The following is an 18,303-nucleotide window of genomic DNA, read 5'->3' as shown; positions in this document are numbered from 1 at the left end:
AGGAAAGTGGAGACGAAGCTTAGTTGAGATCAGCTGCAATCATATCAAATGGTGGAGCAGGCTCAAGGGGCTGAATTCCCTATTCCTACACCTAGTTCTTATATTATGTTATTAGCCTCACTGACTCCTACCAGCCATTTCTACCGATGATGCCATCAGTGCAGTTCAACTCAAAACACAAAAAAAATCAGGCTGAATGTTTTTAAATAGGTAGCACAGCAATAGGACTAAATGCAAGTTAAAAAAAGTAGAGCAGCAAAGTTTCATGTCTATGAGATCAGACATGCCATGGAATCCTTGGATTTGAACAGATTGCTTTGGAGAGGCATCAAGTGGAGGTGAGGTATTTGTGTCCAAAACAATTCTACGAGATCAGAAGATGAATTTGAAAGTGCATTCTGAAATAATTAAAACTTGGTGTCCTTTTCTTCACAGAATGATTCATACCCACCACAGCAGATGGTACCTAAAATTTAGAGAGCAGATAAATCACAGCAGCTCATTAATGGGTACCAATGCACAGTTCCTAGTGATTCATACAAAACAGCATTTATAGCTCCCTGGAGCAGAGACTTCTTACAGTCACTAGGCCACTGTTGGGCATTTTGCTCATGAAGGATGTGGAAAATGAAACAGTACAAAGCCTCAGATAGTTGCATGGCATCATAACAATTCTCCAAATAAAATCTTTGATTTAAAATTAGTGTTGATTCCAGCTACTTTTGAAAAAAATCTCCAATTATAGTAGTACCTTCATTACAGAAGTAACGGCTCCCTCAGTTTTCTCTCTGGTGACTATAATTTTCAGAAACCTTTGAAAACACCCACCAGTTTCTCCCACATTCTAAAACACCCTCCAACATAGGCCCTGCCAGCAAACTGGCCTTTTACTCTTAGCAAAGAAGGTCAGATGAATGAGATGAATACTATTAATAAAAAGCTCTTCGTACAATCAAAACAAAAATCTACCAGGTCAAACAACTAATTAGGATGCTTCAAACAAGCAGATATTGCTGCAAGTTCCTTATTAGAGCGTGCTTGGCCACAATAATTCGCTCACATCCAGCATTATTTCCCTCCAAGTTCAGTCTAATCTGCATCAGAATTAAGTTCATTATGCTGCAAAGCATGGCTTCAGCAACAAATTTGTAGCCTTTGATTAGTTAATTAATAGATGAGGCTGCACAGTCTACATTTGCCTTCTCCCAGGGATCGAGGGGGCCAGGAAACTCATGCTTTTCTCAATACACAACATTGCTTCTGATACTACATCTCCATGAAGACCTGTCACCTATGTGTGCTGAGAAATAATGGTTTGTCTTTGACGTGGAACAGCTAGTCAAGAGGAAGAAGGAAGCTTACTTAAGGTTGAGGAAGCAGGGATCGGACAGGGCTCTAGAGGGCTACCACGTAAACAGAAGGAATTGAAGAATGGACTTAGGAGAACTAGAAGGGGGTATGAAAAAGCCTTGGTGGGTAGGATCAAGGAAAACTCCAAGACGTTCTATGCTTATGTCAGGAACAACCGGATGCCCGGGGTGAGGGTAGGGCCATTCAAGAACAGTGGAAGAAACTTATGTGCAGAGTCACAGGAGGTAGGGTCTATAGGTCCTTAAATGAATACTTTGCTTCAGTATTCACCAGTGAGATGGACTTTCACATTCGTGAGGACAGCATGAAACAGGCAGATGCGCTCGAACAGGTTGATGTTAGGAAGAAGGATGTGCTAGAAATTTTGAAAAACATGAGGATAGATAACCCGCTGGGTCAGATAGGATATACTCAAGGTTACTACAGGAGGAGATTGCTGCCCCTTTGGCGATGATCTTTGCGTTGTCACTGTCCACTGGAGTAGTGCCAGATGATTGCAGGGTGGCAAATGTTATTCCCTTGTTTAAGAAAGGGAATAGGGATAACCCTGAGAATTACAGACCAATCAGTGTTACTTCTGTGGTGGGCAAATTATTGGAGAGGATTCTGAGAGATAGTATACATGATTATTTGGAAAAGCACAGTTTGATTAGAAATAGTCAGCATGGCTATGGAAAATTATAGGCCGATTAGCCTAACCTCGGTAGTTGGTAAAATTCTTGAATCCATTGTCAAGGATGAGATTTCTAAATTCCTGGAAGTGCAGGGTCAGATTTAAACAAGTCAGCATGGATTAGTAAGGGGAAGTCGTGCCTGACAAACCTGTTAAATTCTTTGACGAGGTAACAAGTATGTTAAACCAGGGAAACCCAACAGATGTTATCTATCTAGACTTCCAAAAAGCCTTTGATACGGTGCCTCACGGGAGGCTGCTGAGCAAGGTGAGGGCCCATGGTGTTCGAGGTGAGCTACTGGCTTGGATTGAGGGTTGGCTGTCTGACAGAAGGCAGAGACATGGCATAAAAGGCTCTTTTTTGGAATGGCAACCGGTGACGAGTGGCGTCCCGCAGGGTTCAGTGTTGGGGCCGCAGCTGTTCACTTTATATATTAATGATCTGGATGAAGGGACTGGGGGCATTCTGGCGAAGTTTGCCGATGATACGAAGATAGGTGGACAGGCAGGTAGTACTGAGGAGTTGGGGAAGCTGCAAAAAGATTTAGAGAGTTTAGGAGAGTGGTCCAGGAAATGGTTGATGAAATTCATTGAGAGTAAATGTGAGGTTTTGAACTTTGGAAAAAAGGATACAGGCGTGAGCTATTTCTAAATGGTGAGAAAATTCGTTAAGCAGAAGTACAAAGGGATCTGGGAGTGCTGGTCCAGGATTCTCTAAAAGTTAACTTGCAGGTAGAGTCCGTGATTAAGAAAGCGAATGTAATGTTGTCATTTATCTCAAGAGGGTTAGAATATAAAAGCAGCGATGTGCTTCTGAGGCTTTATAAGGCTCTAGTTAGGCCCCATTTAGAATACAGTGTCAAATTTTGGGCCGCGCATCTCAGGAAGGACAATACTAGCCCTGGAGCATGTCCAGCGGAGATTCACACGCTTGATCCCTGGAATGGTAAGTTTAACATACGATGAATGGCTAAGGATCCTGGGATTGTATTCATTAGAGTTTAGAAGGTTGAGGGGAGATCTAATAGAAACTTACAAGATAATGTATGGCTTAGAAAGGGTGGACGTTAGGAAGTAGTTTCCGTTAGGCGGGGAGACTAGGACTTGGGCACAGCCTTAAAATTAGAGGGGGTAAATTTAAAACAGAAATGAGACGACATTTCTTTAGCCAGAGAGTAGTGGGCTTGTGGAATTCATTGCCACGGAGTGCAGTGGAGGCCGGGACGTTAGATGCCTTCAAGGCAGAGATCGATAAATTCTTGATTTCACAAGGAATCAAGGGCTACGGGGAGAGTGCAGGGAAGTGGAATTGAAATGCCAATCAGCCATGATTTAAATGGCAGCGTGGACTTGATGGGCCGAATGGCCTTACTTCCACTCCTATGTCTTATGGTCTTATGACTTTGTGAGGGGTAGGTCATGCCTCTCAAGCCTTATTGAATTTTTTTGAGGATGTGCCAAGTGAGTGATGAAGGCAGAGCAGTGGATGTGGTGTATCTTGGTTTTAGCAAGGCATTTGAAAAGGTTCCCCATGGTAGGCTCATTCAGAAAGAAAGGAGGCATGGGATTCAGGGAAATTTGTCAGTCCAGATACAAAACTGGCTATTCAATAGAAGACAGAAGGTGGTAGTAGATGAAAAGTATTCAGCCTGGCGCTCGGTGACCAATGGTGTTCCGCACGGATCTGTTCGGAGACCTCTGTTCTTTGTGATCTTTATGACTGACTTGGATGAGGAAGTGAAAGGGTGGGTTAGTAAATTTGCCAATGACACGAAGGTTAGCGGAGTTGTGGACAGCATGGACATCTTTTGTAGTTTGCAACGAGACATTGACAGAATGCAGAGCTGGGCAAAGAAGTGGCAGATGGAATCCAACCCAGAAAAGCGTGAAGTGATTCATTTTGGAAGGTCAAATAGATCAGAAGCTGCTTTAGTAATAGAACACAAAGGATAGTGGCAGAAGACTATTTGAGTGACTGGAGGCTGGTATCCAAAGGTGTACCACAAGGATCTGTACTGGAGCCCTTATTGTTTGTTACATACATAAATGATATATATGGGCATGCAAAGCAAATTTACAGGTAACACCAAGAGTGGAGGTGAAGATGATGGCTGTTGGTTATAGGAAGGTATAAATGGGTTGATCGACCAGTGGCAGGTATTTAAAGTGTGAAGTGATGCACTTTGGAAATAGAAACAAGATGAAGGAGTATTTAATCAATGGCATGATACTGTTAGAGGAACAGAAGGATCTTGGCGTAATTATTCACAGATCCCTGAAGTCGGCAGAGATGTGAATAGAACTGTTCAGGTGTCATATGGGACACTTGCTTTTAATCAGTCGCGGCATAGAGAAAAAGAGCAAGGAGGTAATGTTGGAATTGTGCAGAGTGTTGGTCAGGCTGCATCTGGAGTACTGTGCAATTTTGGTCACCTCAGAGGAAGGATGTTTATCACTAGAAGGGGTACACAGGAGGTTCACCAGGATGTTGCCTGGGATGGAGAAATTGAGCTATAAAAGGTGAGACTTGAAAATTGTTTGTTATACAGCACAGAAAGGACATGATTGGGGTGTATAAAATAATAAGGGGTTTGGATAGGGTGAATAGAGAAGAGCTGTTACCCCTGATTGAGGGGATCAATCACAAGAAGGCATAGTTTTGGGGTAAGCGGCAGGAGATTCTGAGGGGATACAGGGGAAAAAAAACTGAGCTGGTGGTGGGAATTTGGAATGCACTGCCTGGGAAGGTAGTGGAGGCCGAAAACGTTTCAACCTTTAAAAGATATTTGGATGATTGCTTCAAATATCATAACATTCAAGGGTATTGGGCCCATGCAGCAAATTGGGTTGAGTGCATTTTTAGTATCAGTTAGGTCGGTGCAGCGTTGATGGGCCAAAAGGCATGTTCTGCATTGTATAAATCAATGAATCTACCAGATACACTCTTAACCTGAGCTCTAAGAAGGAGGATCTCAGTCTTTCCTTCATTTGACCAATCCACTGAGTTCTCTGAAACTTTGCAAATCAAAATTACACACATGAATAATCAAATGGCACCTACTGAAGAGAAATTTTGTACCTATCAAGCTAAAAAGGTAAAAAAGAATTACATTCAAATTAAGGCCTCAGATACAATGACCATTAACAACTGGAATACGCAATTAACTAGGGGGAAAAAACATGAATTTCTTTGAACTAATTTTGTGGCGATACAGTTAAGTTAAAAGCAGCATAGCTCTCGTAACACCAATCTAAATGAAACCTATCTCTGCAACAATTTACTCATAGTTCAGCTACTTTTCACAAAGGAAAATTTACCAATCATTGTTTAAAATATAGATTTAAAGATGTTACTGTTTTTGCAATTCTAGCTCTGTTGTCAAACTCTAATCCTCTGGGTATATTCTTTGACATCTTCCATTTCTATGAGCCATGGATTAACTCAGCAACAGATGCAGGCATGTTTCTTTCCCTCTTCTGATGCCACAACAGCTGCTACACCCCCGCTACTGCTGTAATATTTTAAATTGGTTTTTAAAACGCTGCTCTTCAGCTTAACAGCACCATAAGTAACCTAGAATTGGCACAAATAAAGGCCAGCATTTTGAGCTGCATTATCAGTGTTAAGTCATTCTTACTTTCCAAACATTGTTTCTGGTTGAAGCAGATTGATGTCTTGTTCTTTTAAAAGATTCACATTTAAACCAAAAGAGACAGAATGGTTCTTGAATCTCTGTACTAAACAGTGCTATATATGGTTTTAGAATTTTTAAAAAGGATACACTTTTGGGTCCTTTTTGAAGCTTTCCAGCCATTTTCTATTGGCATCAATCATCCCTTGAATAGAGTTTCTGTCCCCTTGTGTAATCTTGGAATGTGATTGGTGTAACATTTTTACTTGGTCACTGCAGGAAGTAACATTTAAAAAAACAAAATGTCAGCAGAACAGTAACTTAAAATGGAGATTAACCATAAAGATATGATTTATACGAAATTTATCTCCTTTATTATACAGTACCAAGTGATTGGACCAAGAAAACAATTCTGAAGAAGGAGGGTCTAGGCCCAAAACGTCAGCCTTCCTGCTCCTCTGATGATGCTTGGCCTGCTGCGTTCATCCAGCCCAACACTTTGTTATCTCAGATTCTCCAGCATCTGCAGTTCCTACTATCTCTGAAACACCTTAGCACAGGTTGATGACGCCCTTCCACCATTTTTATTCTTTGACATTTCATTAGGTCGATAGAGCTATTCATGATTGCTCTCATATTCATACTTATGTAATTTCAGGTTATTTTACTATTATTTCAATTTACCCAAAATCTTACTGTTCTAACTTTAAAATGTTTTTGTGAATGTGGTCTGCTCTATTTGGATTAAGCACTTGACAGAGAAATAGCCAAATGCAAAAAGACTGCACAGCAGAGGTTAAGCAATAGTCTCAAGCTGATTGATAATAATTCTTATTGCTGTCACATCTGACATAGTTAGCTTACTAAATAGAAAGCAACTAATGAAGTCTCTACTATCAAATTGGTAGGATTAGATTTTGAAAAAACACTATAAGGATGTATTTATTTCCCTTTTGCTCTTTTTATTCTGTTCTCTACTTAAGGTGTTAACTCTTTATAAAGTCTTGGTTATTTCCAAAGTAACTTGTCCAAATTGTTTTTTTTTGGTGGGGGGGGAGGGGCGGGGCTGTGAGTAATTTGAACATAACACTTACCTGGTGAGATCCCCATAGAATCAACTGGAATGTAGTTTTCAGTTGTTGCTTTCTAAAAAACGTACAACTGAGCAGCGTGTAAAGAAGTATTGTATTTAATCTCACCACTTTATCCCAACAAATGAATGAACCCTTGCAGGCAATAAACTAAATGAAGGAATCATTACAATTCAAACTCAATTAGAAATGTACACATACAAATTACTCTCAAATCATAAGCAGGCTTGTGTGCGTGGAGTTTTCACTCCGTCTGTCAGCGTGTATCTTGTAGTTACTCTCTCTTTGCTATTTTGATTCAATAAAGTGCTCAAATGGAGGGCCGAAACAACTTCTTGTTTCCAACTCAGGGACACCAAGACCAAGTACAGAAACCTTTCAGCTGTTGTACATAATTATATCAACAAAGCATGAAAATCAAACATGGCCATTCTTATCTTTTTAAAAATAGTTTATTCACAGGACTGGACAGGGGACAGGGGTGTCATTTGCTAAACTTGATGACCTCCAAAATTGACTTTAAGAAGGTGGCGATAGGTTGCCTTTTTAAACAGTTGCAGTCTGGGTGGTGTAAGTATGTTCACTCAGGGAGTTAGGAAGGAAATTCCATGCTTGTTGATCTAGTGACAGTGAAGGAACAGTGATATAGTTCCATATCTGGATGGTGTGTGGCTTGGAAGGGAACCTGCAGGTAGTGGGACTCTCATGCAGCTTGTCCTTCTGGATAGTAGAGGTCTTGGATTTGAAAGGTGCTGTCTAAAGGGCTTTGTTGAGTTGTTGCAGTGCATCATGTAGATGGTACACACTCCTGTTACAGTTTGGTGGTGGTTGAGGGAGTGAATGTTGAAGATGTTTGATGGGATGCCAATCAAGCTGTCTGCTTTGAACCATTGGTGTCAAACTTCTTGAGTGGTGCTACAGCTGCATCCATCCAGAGAATTGAAGACTATTTTGTCACATTCCTGACTTCTTCTTTGCTGTTGTCAGGCTTTGGGTGGTGAGGTAGTGAGTAACTCACCACAGAATTCCCAGCCTCTGGTCTGCCCTTGTACCCACAGCACTTATATCATCTGTTAAGGGCTAGAACTATTTGCTCCAGGCAATTCTCATCATGGGACAGTACTTAAATTAACTTGATTTTTCTCTTTCCATACATTGGTAGACTTGGTGTATTTCCCCAAGAGTTTCTAATAATAATAATAGTTACTCCTTAAGTAAATACAGAGAAAAAATATTTTTATGGATCAGAATAGATCATTTAGTCAACACATATGCTTCAATATTTCATCCTGTGTTGAGAGACACTGTGGATTTTTATAGGGATCCCAGTTGGGTGAAGACACAGGGAATATTTCAGCAGATGCTGGTGCGAAAAGATAAAAGACTGCAAAAACATGTTACATATAAAAGAAAACTTAGTCACAGATTGTTTAATCTGTATTAAACAATCTTAAGATTCTAAAGGATTTCACCTTTATTTCCGAACAATGCTGCCAATTTGAGCCACATAATACATAATTGGAAGTGGGATGTAACTAACAAAGAGTAGGAATCACGAATAGCATGATAAAATGGGAAGCGGAAGCTCACTGAGACACAGGTCTGTTTATGAACATATGTGCAGAAAACACATATGTAAACAAGAAAGTATGCAAATAGTCTATTTTGCATTAAGGATGATCAAAGTCAGATAAAAAGACAAGAGAAAATACTTGTTTGCACAAGAATTGCATAGGACTGTCAAGGAACGTGGCACAGTTCATAAATTCATGAATAGAGTCACAAGTAATATACTGGTACCAAGATAAGTTTAAAAAGAATAAGAATACATTCAGAAGCTGATCAATCTTTTCAGCACAGAAAACAATACAGAGCTAAACTGCATCATCACGGTGTCATACATTCTTCCAACAGGCCATGGCTGAATTTTTTTTTGAGCCTGAATATCTGCTGAGTAGCAGCCAACAAGCTGAAGCGTGTGTCCAGGTTCTGTGAAGTGCAAAATTGCTGTCCCCTAGAGCTAATCTTGCTCATCTGGGCTTCTGTTGGTAACAGCCTTGAAAATTCACAATAAAAGGGAAAGAAAATCTAAAAGAAACTTTGCATACATAGAAAACAAACTAAATTTTTTTGTTCATTTTTATGAAGAAGTTGTTTAGCAATCAGAAAACCAATTAAATCCACATACTTGTGCTGTCTAATGCTGCTGGTTACTGCACACACATCAACTCGGCTCTGAGAACAGAGGATTCTTAAGGGGCTTGACAAGGTCAATGATGAGAGAATGTTTCCCGTCATGGGAGAGATTGGGACCAGAAGGCACAGTCTCAGAATTACGAGATACCAATTTGAGACTGAGATGAGGAGGAAATTCTCTCAGAAATCAGTCTCTAGAACTCGTCACATAGCTGTAGGACAGAGTCCTTGTGTGTACATTTAACGTTGCCATATGAATAGATTCTTGATCAGTAGGGGAATTCAAGGGTTATAGGGAAAGGGCAAACAAAATGGACATGAGGAATGTCAGATCAGCCATGATTCAATTGAATGGCAGAGTAGGCTTGAAGAGCTAAACAGCCTACTCCTGTTTCTATTTAATTGGGTCTTTTCATGGTATAAGGGTGCTGCAACATTGTATTTGCTTTCTCAGCAATCATCCAGAGGTTATTCAAATAATTTTACAGGAAAGGGATTATATGATAGTGATACATATTTGGTTGATGGCCTTCTCATACATACAGGTAGTGTTCACAAAAAACATCTTTCTCCGCGCCCCCCCACCTTTCCATCAGGTGATATCAGACGGAATTGGTTGGTTTTGGATGAACAAAAGATGAGTGATGTTAGATTGGAACACCATGATGGCATTGTGACCTCATGCGTTGCTGGCTCATCCTGAGTGTAAAAACTGTACAAAGATGTGTCTGGGCTCATTTAGAAGCATCATTTTTGAATAAAATATACCTAATGATGTACAGCACCTATAAATGGTGTTGCAAGATTTCAACAAAAACTCAAAACACTATATGACCTTCATTCATTAAATTTTTTTGGTACGGGGTTTGATGTTTCATTTTTGTTAAGCAACATTTCATATTGTTTCAAACAGTGCACAGTCACAATGTGCTGCTTTTAGGCATCTTGGATTGCTAAGCACCATAATCTGCTAATCACAGCTCTATGAGTTGTTATTTATTGATGAACTGGATGTTAGCTCAGCTGAGTGTTTCAGTATCAGGGAGAGACAAACTCAAGCATGGATCATCATAATGAAGATTGCTTGGGAGTCCTAGAGGTTGGACAGCACAACCCTTTTGGGTGAAAGTGGGCTAAATAAAAGGCAAGGTGCAAGCAGCATCCAGTTCTAAACCATTAACATGCACAGTAAAGTGTTACCCAATTTTAATGTAATGGGTAAATAACCAGAAAGCAAAAGAAATTACCCTCAAATTAAGTTTTACCTTGCAGAAACATAACCAAAACGGCTCTCGAGGGGTGCAGAACTTCTTAATGTTGGCATTCCTCCTGGTCACAAGAAAAAAAACAGATTAAAAACAAAAATAATCAACACGAAAATCAAATGACCTCAAATCTAATGATTTCCTTCCACAATTTATGAATTAAGCAGGAAAATATGGTATAAGTGATCTGAAAATTCACTATTCAACACTAAAGTTAACGTTTTCTGTTCTCTCTCCTTAATCAGTTTTCCTATTTCAAAGAGCATTCACTGCCCAAGAAGATGGACAGCTAACTTGTCATTGCGGTCATTTGATTTTTTTTTTTGGAAAACAACTATGGAGAAAATGGTCACAAGCTCAGAACACTGTCAAAACTAAAAACACGAATGTGAGAGTGTAGACAAGGTAAATTCAGAAGAATTGATCAGATTTTGAAAGCCTTTTCTGTCCAGTGATACTCATGGATAGAAAATCATGGTCTGTCCGTTACTCATCATCAGATACATGCTGGGTTGCACAGAAGATCTGTCTCTGCCTTAATCACCATTTATGATGATGGTATTTAATATCCTATTTAGGCTATGTGAAAAATGTTCTAAATTTAATCTTGCCTTCTATTGACAACTCTGATTCTATGCCTCCTTGTTATTCACTCACCATTTAGGTGCAATGACCACTTCTTTTTTACTTCACTAAAACATCATTCTGAACCTTCAAGAAGTGGTCTTGATTACTCCACATTTTATTGCTTCTCTGCACTTGCTATGGTTTTCAGCATAGGGCTGCCATCTAAAAAATCTTCCATAACGTTAAAGAAAGCTTTTTGATGCTGTTTTCTACTTATGCTCACTATGCAAGCATGTATTCTCAACAAATAGGTAGATTGCGTACCAAATAGGTTTTCTCATGAAAATTAGAAACACATTTATTTATAAATTATGACAACAAATTCTAACTGTGCATTTGAAATCGTCAAGTTCTGATTGCATAAAATGTATGCGTATTATAAAAATGTGCTTGTCTGTCAGTTTGAGCTTTGTCTAACCTTGAGGGCAAATCACCGAAAGTGAAAACTAAGGCTTAAAACTCATTCATGTCTGCAATTTGAATTTGATTACACACTGCATAGAAGTTCTGCTAAGCTGCCATTAAAAATCAATTGTAGAAGTGCAGATCCCCATGTTGCAGAGAAGACCAGTCAGACCCTCTCCCCAAAAATAATTAAAAAGAATAAGCTGGATCCAAATGTACTACCAGTACAGAGTATCTTAGATTGCAATAGCTGACCTGTACATTTGTTCAAATCTCCCAACCTCATGACAGTAAAATATAACAGAAATACAGGAATAAATGTCACATGCAGTTTGAGTAAGAAATATTTTGTTGAAACAGTTAAAAGGTACTTTGCAATAAGCTTTAGTGGTTAAATAACATTAATATCTGACCTGGGAAGTACTTGTGCCACTTCTCACTTAGTGCATCATCTACAGATTGAGATGTGGGAAGATGAGTGGTGGTACTTGTTCCTCTGTTCCAAATCCATTGTGAAGGCAAGGGAACGGTGTTGGAGGAAAGCAAAGGCCCACTGTTCTGGGTCCTTGACAAGGAAGTATACACAGACAAAGGCACACTGTTGCTGGGAGGTGGGACAATGACAGTCTGTGCGGTGGAAAAAAGCGGTGACTGTTGCATCCCCAGTGATCCAAGAACACAGAGAACACTGTTAAGATCATTGGTAATTTTTTGAACGGAATCACTGAGATACTGTATGTTGGCACGTTGAGCAAGGGACAACTCAGTCTTTAAATCTGCTGTGAAGAGAACAAAACATAATTCAAAACGTTCATGTAATGAGAATTAAAATTCTTAGAACTCTTTTTTTGAATCAACCCGCTCAGAGATATAGTGACCCACCTCTGGAGCAGGTGGGACTTGTGACTGGGGCTCCTAATCCAGAGGTAGAGACACTATCACTGCACAACAACAGCACCGTTAAATTTCTTACTTTCCCAATTGACCTTCGGTGAGGCAAGTACAGGCTCAATTGCTATGTTCTCTCAGTTAAAGAATTTGGTAAGTAGTATATATGGTATTTGAGCCTGGATTTTCAGGTGGCAGCATAAGCCTTCGAAAATGTTGTTAAAAATACAAGCAGAAAGTTGAGATTTATTCAGGAACAATGCATCCATCTAATATTAGACTACAGCCTTACTTGTGTTCCACTTAATTCAGGCTGCTATAAATCTTGATCCACTTCTCCTGTCTTCATTTATTGAGACCAAGCGGTAAGGAATGCTAACTTTTGAAACAGAGTTAAATATCCAATATTTAAAAACCTACTGCTGGCTTAAAACCTATTACATTTCTACCTCGATTTAGTTCTGATGAGTGGTCATTGTCCTGAAACATTGACCATTTTTTCTCTCCAAAGATCCTACATGATCTGCTGAGTATTTTTAACATGTTCTCATTGTATTAGAACTTAGAACATAGAACAGTACAGCACAGAACAGGCCCTTCAGCCCACAATGATGCGCCGACCATTGATCCTCATGTATGCACCCTCAAATTTCTGTGACCATTTACATGTCCAGCAGTCTCTTAAATGACCCCAATGACCTTGCTTCCACAACTGCTGCTGGCAACGCATTCCATGCTCTCACAACTCTCTGCGTAAAGAACCTGCCTCTGACATCCCCTCTATACTTTCCACCAACCAGCTTAAAACTATGACCCCTCGTGCTAGCCATTTCTGCCCTGGGAAATAGTCTCTGGCTATCAACTCTATCTATGCCTCTCATTATCTTGTATACCTCAATTAGGTCCCCTCTCCTCCTCCTTTTCTCCAATGAAAAGAGACCGAGCTCAGTCAACCTCTCTTCATAAGATAAGCCCTCCAGTCCAGGCAGCATCCTGGTAAACCTCCTCTGAACCCTCTCCAAAGCATCCACATCTTTCCTGTAATAGGGCGCCCAGAACTGGACGCAGTATTCCAAGTGCGGTCTAACCAAAGTTTTATAGAGCTGCAACAAGATCTCACGACTCTTAAACTCAATCCCCCTGTTAATGAAAGCCAAAACACCATATGCTTTCTTAACAACCCTGTCCACTTGGGTGGCCATTTTAAGGGATCTATGTATCTGTACACCAAGATCCCTCTGTTCCTCCACGCTGCCAAGAATCCTATCCTTAATCCTGTACTCAGCTTTCAAATTCGACCTTCCAAAATGCATCACCTCGCATTTATCCAGGTTGAACTCCATCTGCCACCTCTCAGCCCATCTCTGCATTCTGTCAATGTCCCGCTGCAGCCTACAACAGCCCTCTACACTGTCAACGACACCTCCGACCTTTGTGTCGTCTGCAAACTTGCTGACCCATCCTTCAATCCCCTCATCCAAGTCATTAATAAAAATTACAAACAGTAGAGGCCCAAGGACAGAGCCCTGTGGAACCCCACTCACCACTGACTTCCAGGCAGAATATTTTCCTTCTACTACCACTCGCTGTCTTCTGTTGGCCAGCCAATTCTGTATCCAAGCAGCTAAGTTCCCCTGTAATCCATTCCTCCTGACCTTCTGAATGAGCCTACCATGGGGAACCTGATCAAATGCCTCAAATTCTCCAGTGGTTATTGGCCACTTCTAGTGGTCCACTGGTAAAGCAGGCTTTGTGTACTCATAAAAAGCAGAGGAACATTAACCAGTCAAAGAAAGAACAAAAGGATAAAATGGCTGTAAATTTAAAATAGTAGATCGTACTACAGACATACAAGATGTTTGGTTCTGAACTCACTTTTCTGCTGAGGTGAGTTGATGCTGGCAATGCTGCTAATATCGTCAGAGTCTGTAAGGTCAAAGGTCACAGCTTTTTTGTCTCCTGTGTTTTTTGGTGCATCTTCATCTGAAATCTAATAGATTAAAAACTTTAAATTCACTCAATCTACAGCAGGCAAACATTTTAAAAATACAATTTCCCTTGTGCGCGCTCAGTTAGCACATTTCTGGTAGAACAACACCGCTGGGTTCAAAAGGGCTAACCAACTAGTATATTCATCCATTTTGGGAAGTATAAATTTGGACAACAGGTGGAGACAGGTCTGAGCTCAGCTGAAAGTAGTAACGTGTCATCAAACTTATTCACCATAGAGGCTTGTGTATGTTACGTCTACTTGTGTAAAGTAGTAAAATAGTTACGTGCAAGCAATGAAAACAGAAGAAGAAATTAGAAGAGCAATGTTTTCAAATTCTTATTCCTAGCAGAAGGAAGCCCAGGTGACACGCAAGTATGGGTGATTCCGTTTCAGAAATCGATCTTGCCACTCAATTTTCCCCAGCTTTTCCCAAGCAAAGAACAACTTCTCATCTCTGAAGAAGGGTCTAGGCCTGAAACGTTGCCTCTCCTGCTCCCATGATGCTGCTTGGCCTGCTGTGTTCATTCAGGTCGACACCGTGTTATCTCAGACTCTCCAGCATCTGCAGTTTCTACTATCTCTGAAACAACTTCTGTATGTTGCTGGTTCCATTAGGAGAAGCTTAGAAACCCTCTGCCAGGACCTAACATTTTCCACCTAAGGATTGATTGAGATGAGCCGGTGGCATTGCAGAGGTAGGGCATAACTCTCCCAAGTGAGTTGTGTTCAAAGGATACTCACCCCTTCAGCAAGAGATGATTCCAGCTGATTAAGTTTTTCTTCCTTTTTTTGCAATAACAGCTGGCCCTGCCTCATTGTTAATTTCATCTCATCCAGATGTTGGGCTTCCTAAAGCAATACAGAAGAACATGAGCAATGAGCCAAGAACCCAAACTTATTCACAGAATCACAGAATCCTTATGGTGTGGAAGCAGGCCAGTCAGCTCATTGAGTCCATATCAACCCTCTGAACAGCATCTCAGCCAGACCCACCCCGCTACCTTATTACTGTAACTCTGCAATTCCCGTGGCTAATCTATTTAGCCGGCACATCCCTGTACAATACGGACAATTTACCATAGCCAATCCTCCTAACGCACATCTTTACACTGTGGGAGCACCTAAAGGAAACCCACACAGACACAGGGAGAATGTGCAAACAAAGGAGAAACTTCTTCACCCAGAGAGTGGTGGATATATGGAATGCTCTGCCCCAGAAGGCAGTGGAGGCCAAATCTCTGGATAGTTTCAAGAAAAAGATAGATAAAGCCCTTAAAGATAGTGGAATCAAGGGTTATGGGGATAAGGCAGGAACAGGATACTGATTGTGGATGATCAGCCATGATCATAATGAATGGTGGCGCTGGCTCGAAGGGCCGAATGGCCTACTCCTGCACCTATTGTCTATTGTCCACCCAGTCACACAAGGTTGGAATCGAACCCCAAGTCCCTAGTGCTAAGCACTGAACTACCGTGCTCCACTGTTATATTGATTGTACCGAAAAAATTATTTTTGCTTTTTATATTCGAAACTGCACTTGCATCTGCACTACTGGCCATCATATTAAGGAAACAACAACCACAAAAATAATCCTGGAGGTTTCACTAAGCTACTGTTTTCATGTAGCTAATTTATTCCTCGGTGAATGAGTAAGTTCATACACTTGAATGTGGTATTCAGCCATAAACCTCGGAAGGTCCACTTTCAAACTAAACTCTCAAGTCAGTGAGCATTAGTATGCAATCAGGGCATTGCATTAAACAGTCAAGCTGCCTGTTAAAACTCAATGGGTTTACAAGTGAAATAGATCATTTGATCAGGGTATTAAATGATCACCAAAACTGGTGAAATCATAGACCAGAGAAGAAAGAAAGTTAAATATAAAATCTCTCCTAATCTGTATCCTTTGATTCCTTTAATTGTTTGGAAGCAGCATTTCAACTTTTTTGTTGGTTAATATCTACGTATTTAAAACACATCATAGATCTAACGTTCCTTCACAGAATCTATTTAAATGCATCTCACAGAAGACGCAGAGCGTTGAAAATATGTACACACTGTTAACGAGAGTGCGGATTTTCTATCATTGGACAGCCCTTTCGTTCAGTTCTAATCCACTCACCTGTTCCAGATTTTTGTAGACATCCTGCAGGATTTGACTGCTCTCTGGATCTTGTACATTTTCCTGTGCTTTTCTGACATCATGCCTCCACTGCTGCTTAGCCGACTTAAGTGCTGTCTGCCGTTTCCGAAGTGAGCGGGTCTGTCTCATTAGGAACTCTTTGGCTTTATTGATGGATAGTTCTTCAGCAGAGATATAGTACCTTACACTGAGGAAAGTAGATTAACCAGTCACAGAAGTCAGTTAGAATCTTCATTAAATTCACACGTTACTCTTTCTCCTTCCAGTTTTGAAACTAAGGCTCATTACGTTACATTTGACTGAACCACTGTCAGCCAAAATAATTTGGAAACTCTTCAATTCTTATGACTTATAGACTTCTAAAGCTCTAACTTTTGTGTCACTACAACTTCTTGAGTTACCTCATTTTCACTGTCAAATCTTTCTTGTGAGACTTGCCTCTTTGCCAACACTTAAGACCATAACAAAACCATAAGCCATAGGTGCAAAACTAGGTCATTTAGCCTATTGAGCCTGGCCTGCCATTCGATGAGATCACGACTGATCCAAAAATTCTTAACTTCACTTTCCCTCTCTTTTTCCATATACTCTGTTTTCACATTCTCACTATTTCTCAATTCCCTTGCTGTTTGAAAATCTATCCCAGCCTTGAATATACTAAAAGATCGACCTTCTAAGGCCCTCTAGGAAAGAAATCCACGTATCCATGATCCTTATGTAAGAAATTCCTCTTCACCTCTGTCTTGACTGGACAACCTCGCACTTTGAGATTATGCTTTCTGGTCCTAGTCTTTCCAACAGGCAGAACAACTTCTCACTATCCATCTTGAGAAGCTGACTGAAAATCTTCTGTTTCAAAACGGTTGCCTTTCATTCTTCTGTACTCCAATGAACACTAACACAACCTACTCAATAAGTGGTTTATGCTCACTTTGGCCTTTCACTTTTGTTTATATATTTAAAAAGGAGCTCTTGTTGTCTTGATATTACTTGCAAGTGTACCCTCAATGTTTTCTTTCTCCCTTTTTATTATTTTTTTCAGTCATCTTTATGCTGATTTTAAAAACTTTCCTAATCCTCTGATTTACCTACCACTAATCTTTGCTATAACGTATATTTTTCTTCTTTCAATTTGATACTATCTTACTTCCCTGGATGGCCTATCCCCTTCCTAGAATCATATCTTCTCAGCAGCATGTATCTTTCTTGTGAGTCATTAATTATTTCCAGAAGCATCAGCCATTGTTCCTCAACCATCTTTGGTGTTCAACTCCTTCCTCAGTCCATTCAAGCTGATTCTGCTCTCATCCTTTGTAACTACTCTTATTCAAGTTTAGTATAGTTGTTTCCGACCCAATATTCCAATTCTCAAACTGCATGTTAAATTCTTCCATATTATGGCGGTTACCATTTTCTACGGTTTATTTTACTCCAAGATCATAAAACACATTGATAGAGTAAAAGGGGGATTTTCACAAAAATACTTTGCCAGTATAGATGGAATAAAGTGAGATTTACTCAACAACTGGCCAAATTATGAACACATTCTGGTATAAGCTACTGCACAAGACATTCAAAGTTGCTCCAATCTATCTTTAAATACACTCCCTATTACTTTAAATGGGGATACAAACACTATGTTAATAAATACCCTTGAGACTATAATTATTACTTCATTTTTATACTAACAAGAAACTAGTGATTGTGCTTTTTGCAGTTAGAGAGCGCCACATTCACAATCAGTAGAGAGGAGGCAAACTCTACACCTTCACCAATGTTCTAATTCCAGTTTTCATGGTTTTCAAGTGCTCTGGCAACAGTCAATGCAAAATACAGCCGTTCTCATCAAGTGGCCTTCCAATGAGTTGAATGTGGACTGGTCACATGGTTGACATTATAAAAATTACTGCTAATTACACACATAGTAACTTTATTTTTTACTTCTTAGCATTAAAAGTAGAATAGCCAGTGCTGAGATGATGGGCAGAACAGTCTCCTTCTGCACTGTAACAGTTATG

At 40.0% G+C, this 18,303-nt stretch overlaps 1 protein-coding gene across 11 annotated transcripts in view; it reads right to left on the bottom strand.

Annotated features, from left to right (window-relative positions):
* The window catches only part of LOC125466890 (centrosomal protein of 164 kDa-like), a 283,480-nt gene that overhangs the window by 14,421 nt on the left and 250,756 nt on the right, over positions 1–18,303 (bottom strand). For 10 of the 11 annotated variants that reach the window (XM_059639128.1, XM_059639132.1, XM_059639136.1 and 7 more), the window contains 6 exons: positions 16,265–16,472; positions 14,883–14,990; positions 14,024–14,138; positions 11,674–12,039; positions 10,229–10,292; positions 5,827–5,949 (listed from right to left, as the gene is read on the bottom strand). In XM_059639128.1, coding sequence (XP_059495111.1) covers positions 5,827–5,949; positions 10,229–10,292; positions 11,674–12,039; positions 14,024–14,138; positions 14,883–14,990; positions 16,265–16,472 — 984 coding nt within the window. The remainder of the gene's footprint in view (positions 1–5,826; positions 5,950–10,228; positions 10,293–11,673; positions 12,040–14,023; positions 14,139–14,882; positions 14,991–16,264; positions 16,473–18,303) is intronic. The other variant, XM_059639131.1, reaches the window with a different exon arrangement.

Source organism: Stegostoma tigrinum, chromosome 32 (assembly GCF_030684315.1).
Source record: "Stegostoma tigrinum isolate sSteTig4 chromosome 32, sSteTig4.hap1, whole genome shotgun sequence".
Classification (NCBI taxonomy): Eukaryota; Metazoa; Chordata; class Chondrichthyes; order Orectolobiformes; family Stegostomatidae; genus Stegostoma; species Stegostoma tigrinum.
Note: the sequence above shows the minus strand (reverse complement) of the source record. Positions and strands in the feature narration are given on the sequence as shown.